At 33.8% G+C, this 15,531-nt stretch overlaps 3 protein-coding genes across 3 annotated transcripts; 2 read left to right on the top strand and 1 right to left on the bottom strand.

Annotated features, from left to right (window-relative positions):
* The first annotated feature begins 2,108 nt into the window (after positions 1-2,108).
* On the top strand, positions 2,109-2,819 carry LOC130505629 (uncharacterized). The gene has a single exon (XM_057000227.1). It carries the CDS (start codon positions 2,109-2,111, stop codon positions 2,817-2,819), a length of 711 nt encoding a protein of 236 aa, XP_056856207.1.
* A 4,941-nt stretch (positions 2,820-7,760) lies between these two features.
* LOC108847783 (scarecrow-like protein 27) lies at positions 7,761-9,884 on the top strand. Its single transcript, XM_018621116.2, has one exon. The coding sequence runs from the start codon at positions 7,924-7,926 to the stop codon at positions 9,715-9,717; it is 1,794 nt and encodes a 597-aa protein (XP_018476618.2). The 5' UTR covers positions 7,761-7,923; the 3' UTR covers positions 9,718-9,884.
* Positions 9,885-12,057: 2,173 nt separating this feature from the next.
* LOC130505630 (phosphatidate cytidylyltransferase 4, chloroplastic-like) lies at positions 12,058-15,524 on the bottom strand. Its single transcript, XM_057000228.1, has 9 exons — positions 15,428-15,524; positions 14,906-14,983; positions 13,843-14,776; positions 13,474-13,739; positions 13,185-13,375; positions 12,987-13,111; positions 12,777-12,910; positions 12,571-12,686; positions 12,058-12,486 (listed from the first exon to the last, which is right to left on the bottom strand). The coding sequence occupies exons 3-9, from the start codon at positions 14,107-14,109 to the stop codon at positions 12,395-12,397; spliced, it is 1,191 nt and encodes a 396-aa protein (XP_056856208.1). The 5' UTR covers positions 14,110-14,776; positions 14,906-14,983; positions 15,428-15,524; the 3' UTR covers positions 12,058-12,394.
* Positions 15,525-15,531: the final 7 nt, after the last annotated feature.

Here is a 15,531-nt window from a genome sequence, read left to right as displayed (position 1 = left end):
TTCTGAAATACCGTCCTTTGAAATACGAGAAAAATATTATGTTCGGTTTTTCTATTAACCTCCAAAAATTGCTTCCTAAGCATAACTGTATTAGAGTTTGTGAAGTTTTGCCTTCTTCATCCTTAAAACTATTTATCAAATAATTTCCACTGGCATACTCCTAGTACGGGTATTTATTCGCTCATCTGGATGATTATAAAAAAAAATCAATACTAGCGATTAGCTATGTTTCAAAACTAGACATAATTGAGTTATTCGACCATCAAATATATATTATTAAATTTTCAAAATATATATATAGAGCTAAATTATATATAGCTAAAAGAGCTAAATTTGAATATATATATATATATATATATATATAATATATAAATATATAAACGCTAGTATATATATTAAATTTCAGAAAATAAATAAATATAAAAAAAATATTTAGGATAGTCCTAAATTGTTTTGTCACAAATATAGCTTCCAAAGATTAAAAATGATCAAAATATTTCATTAAATAGATAAAATTATATTTATATCCTAGGGTTAACTAATATCATTTTAAGGTTAGAGTTAAAGGGTAGAGTTTAGACAGTAAGGCTCAAAAATTTTAAAAATAAAAAATAAAACTAAAACTTTAAAGAAAAAATAGATTCAGAAATATTTACGAACTTCAAAAAAGAATTGAAAAGAAAACTACAAAAAAGAATATTTTGTTTATTTTTATTTTGTTTATTTTACTTGTATTTAAAATATAAGAAGTTTATGCCTCTTTAATAAAAAAATATTTTGGTCACTGTACATATATATTGAAGAGTAATGGTAGCTTTTTCAAGTTTTTTTTACGGCTCTATCAAAGATATCAATTTTTATTGTCTATATGGATGTTAAATTATCAATTTGGTTTACAGAGTCTTTGTATTTATGTTTAGTTTGAAACATGATGGCCGATTTTATAGAAGTTGATTTATAGCATAGATTCTATTTACCTCTTACTCATAATTATTTTTAAAATAATATTATTATTTAAATTACTGATTGAATGACTCAGCCAAAAAAATAATATAATTATCTAAAATTATGAAAATATGACAAATAGATAAAAAAAATTTCAATAATATCATAGATCATTCCATTTGTGTTGTTGTGGTGGTCGCTGTCATAACAAAAGAACCATTATTGTATTCCTGTGTTTGTTATTTTCGTCCACAAAACATTTAACTAGGAACATAACATCAATATAAATATGTATGCCATGTTCATCTTGTTTATTAATGATATTTCCATTGAGAAAATGAAACTATTAATATAATTATTTTATTAGATTTCTATGTCAACATATATAAAGTGCCTTACTAGTAAAAAAAAGTGTGCCTTACTATGTTACATCAAAAAAAAATATAAAAAGTGATGTATAATACCCCAAGTTTGAAGCTGGGTTTTAAAGATATGCTATTAAGAATTTGAATTATAAAAATTTAAATATAAAACAATAGGAAATACTTTTGTTTTTAAAACTTTCCGTCTATACTGATTATTCTTCCGTGTATCCGGTAGGCCATGGTCATCCGATTAATTATTTTCTCAATCCAATTTTTTCAAACCTTTTACTATTTAATTTATGATTTAGATTTTTCAGTAAAACCGACTTACAATGGAATGTAAAGAGAATTGAGGAGTTATTACCTGAACTGCTAGTGATCATTCGCTGCTTGCAACCTAGTCAATTAGGAGTGGAGGACGCTTTTATCTGGCAACCACTAACGTCCGGCATTTATTCAACCAAATCTGGATATCACTCAGCCATGACTCGAAGCAAGTCTCAGAGTACGCGAACGGTTGTAACTCCCTCCTTTGAATGGCATAAAACTGTATGGTCTGAACACTGCTCTCCAAAGCTCAAAGTCTTCCTCTGGTCCATTCTTCATCGAGCTCTACCAATGGGAAACAACCTACAAAGAAGAGGCATCAATACAACAGTAACCTGTCCAAGGTGTGGAGAGAGTGAGTCAACTATGCATATCTTTTTCTCTTGTCAGTTCACAAATAAAATCTGGAGCTTATTACCTCTTGCCAATGTAGCTCACCTAGCTACTTCTCAAAGCTTCGAGGCGGTATTGATGGCCTTCAAACGTATACCCTATCTCCCTCCTTCAGGTATATCAACAAACATTCTCCCCTGGGCTTGTTGGCAGATTTGGATATCCCGAAATCAACTCATCTTCGAAGGCAAGAGCCCATCAATCAAAGAGATAGCTCTCCGTACAGTGACTTCGGCTCGAGAGTGGATCGCTGCACAATCAACGACTCAGCAGAAGCAAACCGCACAACCACAGGCTTCAAAGTGGCACTACAAAGATCCGGAACTGAAGAACTCCATCTGCTGCTTCTCCGATGCTTCATGGAATAAAGACAGTCAACGCTCGGGTCTCGGTTGGATCTTCAGAGATCAGAAACCCACCATCTGTAAAGGATCGAAAGTGATGGATTCTGTTAGATCACCTCTGTTGGTTGAAGCTCTCGCCGTTCGATCAAGTCTCCGACATGCAAACCTCATCGGAATCGAAGACCTCACTGTCTTCTCGGATAACCAAACGCTCATCAAAGCTCTTAATAGCAAGCTAGCACCAAAGGAGATATTTGGAGTCGTCGCCGGCATCAAAGGTCTTGCAGCTTCGTTTATCTCAATCGCTTTTTTCTCTATCTCTCGCGCAAAGAATCTTGAGCCAGATGGTCTCTGCAAATCTGTCTTGCAAAACCCATCATCTGTTATGGGCTTTTCTTTGGGTCGTAATTTCCCCACTTCGAACTTGTATTGGGGTGGACCCTAAACCTTTTTATTTTTAGTTAATGAAATTAATGTTGCCCAAAAAAAAAGATTTTTCAGTAAAACTAATCCATAAAATATTGTTAAAATATATTTTAACTATACAAGTTAATTAATTTTGATTAAGAATAAGTCCAAAACTCTAAAAATCAATGTTATTCCATAACATTATATTTAAAAATTAAATTAAATTAAATTTTAAAATATCAAAATAACCCAAAAAATAATTTTCGATTAATTTTCATTTTTCTCATGTTTAGGTGCGAGGTCCAACTTCACTGCTCTACCGGTGCTGGTTTTTGAACCTTGGGAAATAAATACTATAATTTTAGAAACAATTACACCATAGGACATATACACAGTATATACATACGTGAGTATCTACACAAGTGGCACGTAAGTGGTGTCCCTTCTCTAGCTAGTCACCACCCCTGAAGATTGAATAAGCAAGTTGATTATTTGTATTCTGAAAATAACAAAAATCTACTAAACAATAACTTAATGCGATGCACATCTATATTATTAAAACAAAGATGCATTTTAATACTATTTAAAACATATATAACAATGAACTGTTTGAAAACATAGATAATATATTAAAGATTTTTTTTATTTACATATTTAACTATTCATATTTAAAATAAATTTATTTCTTTTTATTTATAAATTATGCACTGTATTTAAAATCAATTTAAATTGATTAATTGCAATGATTGTTGTTTTTACGGTAAATATAAAAATATAAACTGAAATATAGTATATATAATATAAATAAATTTCTAAATATTATTTTATTTTATTTAGTTTAATCAAATATAAAAATTTATAGAATTCAATTTTAAAAATATATTGTAAAATTAATAATAATTTATAGAAAACTAATGTAAGAAATTAAAAATTTTAGTATACTGTTTCATTTTAAAATAAATTAACAAAAAATAAGAAATTAATATATGAATAGTACAATTACATTAAATTGCATCAAGTTATAAAAAATAATATAATATTATGTACAAATTAAAAAAGTATTATCAAACATGTATATTATAAAATAATATATTTTACTCTATATGAAAATTACAAAATATAAAAAATATACATGAAATATTTTTATAAAATCAGTGCTTTATAAATTTACGTTTAACATAAAGTTTAATTAAACATTAGCGTGAAAACGCAGATCAAATTCTAATTTTTGTTCTTAGACAAGAGTTACAAACTTACTCACATGGAGGTTTGTGATCTGTCTTGGGAAATAGGCTATGTCTCTCATAATGACAATGCTCAAAAATAATTGTTTTAAGTTTTCTGATTATTACTGGTTCAAGATACTATATATAAACGGTTCGTTTAATGCAATTCTGATACATAACAATAACATAATAACCATGTCTACTTTACATTCATACACAAGCAACCAAAAATTTCAATCTTGTCTTGGAAATCCAGCTTGATTTTCACGTACTCCACTTTCATATATGGACCACTTGATTATTAGTAATGTTAGTAATATTTTATAGTTGTATAATGTTTTGAAACCCAATTCGAACTCATGCTTGAACCGACAAATCCAGTGATCCGAATATAATTTGGTTTGAATTTTAGAAAAAAATCAATATTCAAAAAAATCCAGTAAAACCTTCAAAAAACTACTAAAATCCGAAATATGGTAATCGGTTGAACCACCAGTTAAACTAATAAGTAAATTTTTTTATTTTTTAGATTTCTTAATTGTGTTATTAAAAAGTGAAGTGTTCAAATTTTAATAATATTTTTTTTACAGCCGGATATCGACTATGTATTTCTTTTTATTATTTTTCATGAATTTCATTTACAATATTTAATTTGTTATTTATTTGTGATTTTTAAGATTCTGATGAATATTTATGTCATTTGAAAAAATAAAATGAATGATAATAAAGAGAATCAATATCAGTTGGTGTAGTTAGGTCGGTATTAGTTTATTTTTGTTACCGATAATCTCTTAATACATTTTAATATTTAACTTTTTATTTATTTAAAGTTTAATTTTACTATTTACATTTCACATTTAAATACTTATAGATTTCAACTTTTTATTTTTATTAGATATCGTAACTTTTAACTTGTTACAAAAAATATAAATAATCTGAATTTTTTATGTATGTTGAATGAAAATAAAATAAGAAAAATAAGTTTTTTTCTAAATATTTTTAGAACATAAAATATGTAGTATATTTTTATAACTAATATATTATTATTTAATAAAATTAATTAATTTATTGATCTGCGGTTTATTTGCGGTCGACCTAATAATAAGATGATCTATTAAATCATATCGTTTGATGTCCGGATCAGGTTTCGAAGCACAAGCTTAAACCAAAAAAAAAAACAATATGTTAGCGTGATCCATCGAGGTGTTTCATTACCACGAATTTTCCTAGAAATTGTGAACAACATATTGGGACCGTGCGATTAAACTGATTTATGTTGGCAAGAAAATAAATTGTTTTATACTAGTTGAAAATAAGTTTGGTTCCCAACACAGTTGTTTAGTGCCGACAATATCTTATACCTAATGTAAAAAAATTTAAGTTTTTGTTTTGTAATTTCATCAATTATATAATTTTTAGCTGTATTATTAACGATCGACAAGATTAACATAATAATTAAGGATTCATTATTTGAATGGATTTTTTTTAGTGCGTTGAAGTATTTGGGCATAGCATTGTCATCTCCATTGACCAGAACTAATCTATTAGATGATCATTGTCAAACCATGCAAATTGATCCTTAAACAACAAAGTGAAACGCTAAACCTTTGTTTCCATGCAAAATGCAAGTATTTCCTTAAAACCTCAAAAACACTATTTTAACAAATCAAAACAACATAACCAAGAGCTCTTGGCCTGGTGGTAATGGAACTCCAGCTGGAGTGCCCGTCCTGGGTTCGAGTCGCCTTGGCCACCTTCCCGCCTATAATCGTGCGTGCCCAGATGGAAGGTCTCGTGGGGATTAGTCTGGACTTACCGCCTGGGAACCCCCACGGTTATAAAAAAAACAAAAAAAAACAAATCAAAACAACATTTTAAAAAAAAAAAACAAATCAAAACAATACAATTGTGATTTATTTCCAAAACATGCATTAATTAGCGTTCCAATAAAATAATGTTAATTATTTAACTAACACATGCTATCATTAACAACTTTTTAATCACGAGTTAAAGTAATAGACACAACACACAACCACCTATCTTAGATTTTATTTAGAAAAACAATACAAAAAGATGAATACTTCCAACATAATTTAGAGCCACTAGATCTATGGGTAGACAGAGAATCACAGCCGTTGAAGAGTTGGTCTCGATGTTTTCAAAAAATCTTCAAAAAGCCACACAGAGAGACACTCAAATAGAGCACCGGTCCGTCAGATTTAGTTTCGAAAACAAGGCCCAAAGCCAACCTGCCAGAGTTGTTTCCCACAAAACTACCATAGTGTCCCTCTCACCTTTGCAGTGTCTCTTATTGGTATAAGAGGATAGAGTTGGGAATTCACGTTAATAAGTAGTAATGAAACATCTGCGTCAGTTTCGTCTTTTTGCTCTGCTTCCTCGGCATTTGTAAGATTTTCTTTTTAATAACACTGTTTCAGTCTTTCAGATCAATGATTTTTTTACGCGCCTCTTTTTCATTATTTTAAAAAGTATTGCATATATAAAGTACGTTGAAACTAGTAAAACATTTGAATTTTTCAAAAGAAAAAACTCTTCTGTAATGTACATTCTGAATTGTGCGCTGGAATTTATTTTCTCTAATTATTGTATAAATGTTTTCATTTCACTTTTGGAAAATAACATGTAGCTTTGCTCAAAAATAAATGGTAAAAACATGTTTGTTTATGACAAATAAATTAAAAAGAATTGTTTAAAGTACCATAAATTTATTACTACTTTCAAAAAATACATTTAATAAAAAATAACATAGGACTTGAATTTAAAATCTAAAATTGTTGTTTAAAGATTAATATTTAAACAGTGGAATTGACTTTATGATTTTTTTATAAATGAATATTAAATAGTTAAAACTATAACAAATCATAATTTTAAAGATAAATTTTTAATTTTTAATTTGTGTAAATTATAAATCTCCAAATAGACAACTCTTACTTTAACGTTCGATCACATGTTTTTTATTAACCTATTTATTATGTTAGATCTTATGTTTTATATATTACTGACAAAATCTAGATTAACAAAATCATTTAACCGTACCTTTTTGTTAAAGATCATATAAGTATATTACCAATGCTTCAAATGAATCTTTAAACTTCAAACTTTAATTATCAGCCTAATTCTATCAATCCAATTGGATCAAATCGGTTGTTTACATCAATATTATATCACCATTATGAAAATGATTTAGTTTACTAATTTTAAAACCTACAAAATGTTTACCAACTACTACTTGTTATAAAATTTACAAGTAGGTGGAAGTAGAGCTTATATAAGCTAGAGAAATAAGATTTATAAATTGTTTTAGTTTACTAAGCTTAAAACCCCACAAAATGTTTACCAACTAGTACTTTGCTGTTATAAATTTTACAAAGTTTGTGGAATTAGAGCTTGTATCAGCAAGAGAAATAAGATTTATAACATTATATATAAAAAAGTTTATAAATTGTTTCTTTCGTTGAGCCAACATAGGAGCCATTTAATTTACCCACTTAAAAGTGGCAAGGGTGATTTATATAATACTACTATACAAGGCAACATTCCAGAACAAAGCAACAAAAAAAAACTAAAAATTTGACAGCTTATAAGACAAATATGGTGACAAATAAGAGAGGAAAATGAATTGGAGAGAGTAGAGTCACGCGCTGCATATTGCGAAGAGAGTCGACAACGATGGCACAAGAACACGGTACATATGTAGATAAGTACATCTACAGACACAAGCCACACATAGAGGAGAAGGAGAAGCAAAACAAAACAAAATAATAAAAACAAAATAAAAAGAAAAATTCGTCATTACACAACCGCACCCTCTCTCTCTCTCCTTCTTTTGTTGCCTTCCTGTTCTGAGATCTCTCTCTCTCTAATAAGCTTTTCTTTGTTACTGTGTTTGAGGCCATGCCCTTATCCTTTGAAAAATTTCAAGGGGAGGGGGTGTTTGGTGTTTCTTCTTACTACACAGATTCTCACAAAATCCGGTTTAATCAAAACAAAACCGGAACCGAAGAAGAAGAAGATCTTGGTTATGTTTTCCGTGGTGGTTTACAAGAACCGACGTCTGTTCTCGACGCTTTAAGGAGCCCTAGTCCTCTCGCTTCTCACTCTTCAACCACCACCAACACGACGCTGTCTTCCTCTCACGGCGGTGGTGCCGTCACCGCCACCGCAATCGCCGGTGATGATAAATGTAGCCAAATGGGTTTAGACGACCTCGATGGAGTCCTCTCTGCTTCTTCACCTTCTCAAGAACAAAGCATCCTGAGGCTTATCATGGATCCGGGTTCAGGATTCGGCGTTCTCGACCCGGGTTTCGGATTCGGATCCGGGTCAGCTCCGGTTACTGATGGTTCGAACCAGTTGTTACCTTGCAGCTTCCCGTTTCATGACCAAACTCAAACTCACCAGATTGCGAATCCAGAAGCGTTATTCTCTAACCCTCCCCCGGCCAAACGGTTTAATTCCGGATCTCATCAACCGGTTTTCCCATTCTCCGATCCGGTTCAACTATACCAGTTTCCGGTTCAGTTTCACCAGCAACGAATCCCGTCTTCAGCGGCGGCTTTGGCTCCGGTTCCGCCGCCGGGAATAGCTGTGGATGACCAGTCAGTCATCATCGAACAGCTCTTCAACGCGGCGGAGCTAATAGCAACCACCGGCGACCACCACACCATTCTCGCGCAAGGGATATTGGCGCGGCTCAATCACCATCTCAGCACTAGCTTCAACAACAACAACAAGAACCCTCCGTTTCAGAGAGCAGCTTCTCACATCTCCGAAGCTCTCCTCTCGCTCGGAGCACCAACACAACCCTTACTCACCCCCGAGAATCTCATCCTCAGAATCGCAGCTTACAGAGCCTTCTCCGAAACGTCGCCGTTTCTCCAGTTCGTCAACTTCACAGCCAACCAATCGATCCTCGACTTAGGCTTCGACCGGATCCACATTATCGATTTCGACGTCGGATACGGAGGACAGTGGTCGTCTCTAATGCAGGAGCTCGCGAGAAACAGAGGCTCGTCTCTGAAAGTAACGGTCTTCGCTCCTCCTCCGTCGACGGTCTCCGACGAGTTCGAGCTCAGATTCACCGAGGAGAATCTCAGAAGCTTCGCCGGAGAACTCAAGATTCCGTTTGAAATGGATCTGCTGAGCCTCGAGCTTCTTCTGAACCCAGCTTACTGGCCTCTCTCTCTCCGTTCGTCGGAGAAAGAAGCTGTCGCGGTGAACCTTCCTATAAGCTCCGTTGTCCCCGGTTACCTTCCGTTAATCCTCCGTTTTCTCAAACAGATATCTCCAAACGTCGTCGTTTGCTACGACAGAGGATGTGACCGCAACGACGCGCCGTTTCCTAACGCTGTGATCCACGCGCTTCAGTACCACACCACTCTCCTTGAGTCTCTCGACGCCAATCAAAGCCAAGAGGATTCGAGTGTTGAGAGGTTTTGGGTGCAGCCTTCTATCGAGAAGCTTTTGATGAAACGGCACCGTTGGATTGAAAGATCTCCGCCATGGAGAAGCTTGTTTACACAATGTGGGTTTACTCCGGCGAGTTTGAGTCAGACCGCGGAGACTCAGGCGGAGTGTTTGATGCAGAGGAATCCGGTGAGAGGGTTTCATGTTGAGAAAAGACAGTCTTCGCTTGTCATGTGCTGGCAAAGGAAAGAACTTGTTAGCGTCTCTGCTTGGAATTGTTAGTAGAAACCAGATGCATCTCAGCTAGTTTTCATGTTTTTAATGGATTTTATCTCTCTTTTATTTTCTAAAAATGTTGTTATGTTGTTCAATGTTGTTCTTAGTTTCAACTGTGGTGTTGACATTTGAAGGAAGTAAGGATATATAATCAAAAATCTCCTTTTGTTAGATTCTATTTTGGTCCTTTTGAGTTTATGCAATCTATAGATCTCTTATCCAAAAACAGAAATTAAGAGATATGGTTATTTCATATCCGATGGATTATATTTTGCTTTGAGGGAGCTTGACTGTATTGTTTAGACTAAATTACAAACAGTCTAATTTAGACTTGTCTCTTTTTAATATTTGATTGCCTTCTAATTATTTACTTGAATAAGACTTGTGGAAAACTATGTCTAAGAGCTTATTCTAGTGTCAAGTTCATACATGATTGCATATATGGTGAAAACTGAAATACAATACACATAAAATAACAGTCCAGGAAACAACTTCATCTTACCTTTGGAATGTGACAAGAAGATAGTGAAACACTCACGGTACATGCAAGAGAAACTGTTATAATACATTTCTATACAGTTTTAAACTTATAAAACCACAAAGTGGAGCTAATAGGTTTCTCGTTTGGTTTTTGGAGCTTCCAAGGTTGAATGTTTGTTTAATCGTCTCGGGTCCCTAACATTTTTTTCTCTGTCATATAAAAGGTTAGGACTTTAATTTACGTACAGTTTGTTTATATTAATTGAAGGATTAAAAGTATAGCCCTTAACTGTATTCCTAAGCTTTTTGCTTTAAGAAATATCATATAGTAATACATGTTCATTATTGTAATACGACTTTTCTTAGTGAAATCACATGGGCCTATAGTTATTGGTGCTTAATATTATATAGTTTTTGGTTATAGAACTTTTAAATGTTAACTAAATTGGACGGTCTTCATTTGGGACCAGCCGCTTCAATAAACTAAGATCGATCTAGGTTTATGACGTCGGTGTAAGAGAATTAATATATTTTTGTCACGAAGAGAATTAATATTTCTTAAAAACGTGTAGTTTTGTGCATTGGCTGGATTAAAGAAACAAATAGTGTAATTATTAACCCTGCATATCTATTTATATCAATTATTGACGTCTTTGTTTACTAAAATAAGATCTATATCTAATCCACTAGCATCTTACCGAACTATTAAAACACTCGATAATGGTCTGTAATCTTGTTCTAGACTCTCTAGTAGCGGATCGAGGTTTGCATGTTACTTTGTAGGAGTATAAAATTTTGTTTGTTTGTTTTGGTTTCCTAATTTCGAAATTATCAGCTTTTTGACAATATAAAAAAGCACTATCAGCTTTAGTTATTACAGCTTTAAAACTAAACAGTCATCAATAAGATATGAGATTAATCTAGAAATATAATAACGTGAATTAACATGGAGCCAAACCGACAACAGACACTTTTGTCTCCATGACTGCCAAAGAAAGCTTCATAATTTTACTTTGCGAATTATTAGGAACCACCGGTTCATGCACACATACGTGCTTACAAACATTACATCACACAACATTTCATCATGAATGAAAACATAATATAATTTGTGTGAAATTATATTCCCCATAGATTATGTATTAAATGATTTTTGTGAAGTATGCATTAATGCTTCTAACTATCAAATTAAGTAGTATTATATTAATAAATTAATAATGTTAAGACTTTAATTTTTTTATAATTTACAAGATATTAAATAATCAGTAGATATATAATTATTGAAGGGAAGACTTCATTTTAGATGTACAACATGTGGTTTCACAAATAGTGTTTTATAATTTATTTCCATAGTTTTACACTTTTACAAAATGCTAAAGAATGTTGTTTAAAGAGTACAAGTTAAGTGACATTTCATAAGAAAGGAATAAACTTTGTTAGATACCAAAATCTTAAGCCGATGCTCTCGCTCTATGGCTCCACCAATATCTTCTTCTTCCCAATCATTTCTTCATTCTTTCAACTTTGTTACTCTTTATCTTTTGATTCTTTAAAAATAAATTAATCCACTTTTCTTTGTCACACGATTTTAAAAGTCTGCTTGGGAACAACGCATTCTCTATCAACCCTACATATTTTTAGTCACTCTTTCTAACTTTCCTTTTTCAATTAATAACCCATTTTAGTTTTTATCCATTTTATAACAAAAGGTTCATATTATGGAACCAACAAAAGTTACAAAATGAAAGACTAAATGCCCCCGTCTTTGTAGAACAGCGTTAATGGTGGAGTGGTGGTAGACCCATCACCATCAAAATAATTGCAATTCGGCCGTTAATCATGTAATAATTTTAGTGTAATATATAGTTAAGGTCAAACTATCATACACTTCTTCATTAAAAATAAAAAGAGTTGTTAAGAATTTATCACATTTATGTACGGAGTACCAAATTCCTATGAATACAAAATTAAATACTAATTAAAGCTTTGGCAACTCAACTGTCAAAACATTAACCAAACCCAAACCGGTAGTTGCACTGAACCAGATAGTCACATACTCTGCTTTTCACACCTCCTACAAGTCTTCCGCATCTCTCAAATGGCAACAACACTGAACAATGCACCATATTTTTATTTTTTTACAGCTAGGTTGTACCGTGGAGCCCCTTGAAATAAGTTTTCTTGAAGCTATCGTAGATCATCATCAAACTCCGTAAAGTCTAAGGGATGTTTTGATGAACGAGTAAGCTAATGCACCGGTGAAAATGTAACTATCAACCCTGTCCAATATCCCACCTGCACCATGGACAGAGAGATTTATTAAGAGGAGCTGTGAATGATCTATGTATTGATTAGTATGTTAGTGTGGGAGATTTTTACCATGTCCAGGGATAAGTGAACCAGAGTCTTTGACCCCGGCATCACGTTTGATCATTGATTCAGTAAGATCACCAAAGACTGACCCAAAGAAGTTAATAAACCCAAAAGCAATAGAGCTGAGGATACAAATCAAAGAAAGTAATTTACAAAACGTGCAAATGATAAGAAAGAAACTGAGTTTAGATAGAGAGATAAAACTAAGTAACCTGAACAGAGACTGAGGCCAAGACAGAGACTTAGAGAGTAGAAGGGTAATGACTATACAACCAACAAGTCCAGCAAAAGTCCCTTCCCATGTCTTTTTGGGACTAATACTAGTCAGAGGTGTCCTACCAAACGCCTGCAACTTCTCTATTGTTAAACTCAGCTTGAGGGCGGTTATCACTAGTTAAAAAAAAAAAAGCTTTATTGTTAACCTTGCCACCGAGAAAAGCAAATGTGTCTGTGGCAATTACACCACTGAATGAGATCAACGTTGCCACAAGTCCAACTGTCCACTGAGGTGGACCACCAAGAAAAATTGGCCAAGTCCTTGCAATACCTAATAAAAGGAGGAGAAAGTCTCAAGAGATTTTATGTTTTTGAGATATAAAAGGAGGTGAGAGAGAGCTTGCCAGTGTTGAGCGCAGGAGCAGCTAAACCACAACGAAGCTTAACCCAAAAACAAGGGAGATAGCCACAGTAAAACAAGCCAAACATTGTACTACTAAGCTGAGAAAAACGCGGGTTTCCTCTCTGTACTAACAAAGCCATTGCAACAACAAAGGCTGCGCATGTCACCCATATATCAATGTTACCAAAGTACCTGAACAAGATTAACTCCATAAACTCAGTCTCAAGGAGGCATTCAACAACAACAACAAGAAAAAAGTCTTGGATTGGAATTGGAGATAATGAACTTACAGTGTAAGGATGGGCATAAGAGCGCATATAACAGAGCAAAAACGAGATACATATCTAGGAGGAGGAGTCATTCCTTTAGCTATGCCTCTACTTCTAACGAGCTCGAAATATTCACGAGAACCAATGAAAACAGAAGCTGCTAAGGCTAATGTGAAAACCCATCCTCCAGCTAACACAACACCTCCAACAGGTAACCCAATGGCGACGCCAAAGATGACTCTTTTCTTAAGCTGGCTTGCTTTCTTCTGCTTATCTTCTTCCACATTCTGCAAATCGTGGATTTGAAATCAGACAAAGTGAGACTACTACCCTTAATTTAACAATTAAGCTAAAAACTGAATCTTTACTAGTATATGAAGTTATTATTACCTTTGAATTGCCATCACCAAGATGGTCTGATTCAGCTCGACTAACGGCCGTGAGGAAACGGCGTTTAACAGGAATCCGACCAAGGAGGGAACGAAGCAAAGGGTTGGTTTTGGCATCACGGACCAGACGTAGGCTCGTATACTCGGCGAAAGGTGGGAGATTTAGGGTTTTCCTAATGGATACACGGCATGGGCATATAGAGAGAGAAGTCGATAAAACCGGTGGTACCGGTTTGTTGTACCTACAGACTTCAACAAAAGACGCCATTGCCTTTCTGAATTTGTGACGCGAGAAAATTAAGACACCGAACAAGGGAAGTGTTCTGTTTGAAACTCATCACATCATCATGTCGGAATCTCTGTGTATGTCTGTGATTAGCTGAATTACTCGGCGAGTTTTGTATTTTAGCAGAAGTGCGAGATAGAATTAGCGGTTGGCCTAAACCCTCTGGCTCAGCTAGAGTTTTATCATCCTCAAACTATTGTTCAGTGATAATGTTTTATTTTATTTCTAACAAGTACAGAAAACGGAGACGAGAAGAAGTTAAGAGGAGGAGAGAACACACAGAAACAAAATTATGTCTTTTGGATTACAAATGTTGGAAAAAAAAGTCTTATGAAAACCGTAACACAATCAATACTCTAAGGCAACTAGGTTTGAGATTCAACCAAAGGTGAAATGAAAGAGGATAAAGACAAAGACTGAATGTCATTCTGACACAGTTTTGAATTTTCTTTTCCATGTCTTTTGGTTTTTGGTTTTTTTTTGCGGAAGCCACTTTTGATGTGGGTGTGGTAGTATAGTTTTACCAACGTGATCATGTCCTCTTCATAATGTATCCCAAGATTAGGCCTATTAGTCCTACCAAAAGAACGTACATGAACGGGATTCCACCACCACTCTGGCTTCTATTGCTTCCACGCTTCAACTGCTCCTGCAAATCATTAAACAAACAAAAGAAAATGGCTTCATCATTAAGACCAGGGAAGCTAGCTATGAAAGTGCTTGACCAATTTGCAGGTAGTGGTTGGTATACAACACGGACCAGGTGAAAGTTCCTTACCAATTCTTGTTGAAGTCTATTGTTCAGTTGAACCGCAGAGTTCTTTTCCTCGGTGAGCCTTGTGATGAGCGCTCTCGCCTGAAATCATACAGTTCGATAGGGATTCAATGTTTACATGTATCAGGAATCACCATACTTAGTAGCTAGTAAGTTTGTTGCAGATGCATAAACCGATTTGTGGAAAGCTAAAACCACAGCAAAAGAAACCATACTCCTCTAGACCATAGTATTAACGTACTTAACTCTACACAGCTAAAACAATTGATGAAAACTACAAACAAGGTAAAAATTCTTAAAGGTGATAAACTCAAAGGTTAAGGCTCTTGGTCTAATAAGCTCCACTTCAGAACTAAAGTGCACAGTTAGCGAGCCACAAAGTTTGCTAATAAGCGAAATGAGCTGGATAGGAAAGAAAAAAAAACAGCTCCAAAAACATAAAAGATAATCCCGTAAACATATAATACTGATACACTATTATCTTGAAAGCATTACATAAAAGATCAGAAAGTTGATTAAAAGTACCTCAGATGGGTTATCCTGAGGTTCAAGCCTGTCCACGCTAAATCTTGGAGCCTAAATAACAAACAAGACGATTATTACAAAAGGAAACTCCTAGCCATAGTACT

Source organism: Raphanus sativus, unplaced genomic scaffold, assembly GCF_000801105.2.
Source record: "Raphanus sativus cultivar WK10039 unplaced genomic scaffold, ASM80110v3 Scaffold2443, whole genome shotgun sequence".
Lineage (NCBI taxonomy): Eukaryota > Viridiplantae > Streptophyta > Magnoliopsida > Brassicales > Brassicaceae > Raphanus > Raphanus sativus.
Note: the sequence above shows the minus strand (reverse complement) of the source record. Positions and strands in the feature narration are given on the sequence as shown.

Bases quoted from the DNA above. Each gene is read 5' to 3' on its own strand.
- LOC130505630 (XM_057000228.1), bottom strand. From the start codon at position 14,109: ATGGCGTCTTTTGTTGAAGTCTGTAGGTACAACAAACCGGTACCACCG. The intron at 13,740-13,842 runs GTAATAATAACT...CACGATTTGCAG, and splicing joins TTGGTGATGGCAATTCAAAG to AATGTGGAAGAAGATAAGCA. The intron at 12,911-12,986 runs GTTAACAATAAA...GAGAAGTTGCAG, and splicing joins TTGCTTTTCTCGGTGGCAAG to GCGTTTGGTAGGACACCTCT.
- LOC130505629 (XM_057000227.1), top strand. From the start codon at position 2,109: ATGGCCTTCAAACGTATACCCTATCTCCCTCCTTCAGGTATATCAACA.
- LOC108847783 (XM_018621116.2), top strand. From the start codon at position 7,924: ATGCCCTTATCCTTTGAAAAATTTCAAGGGGAGGGGGTGTTTGGTGTT.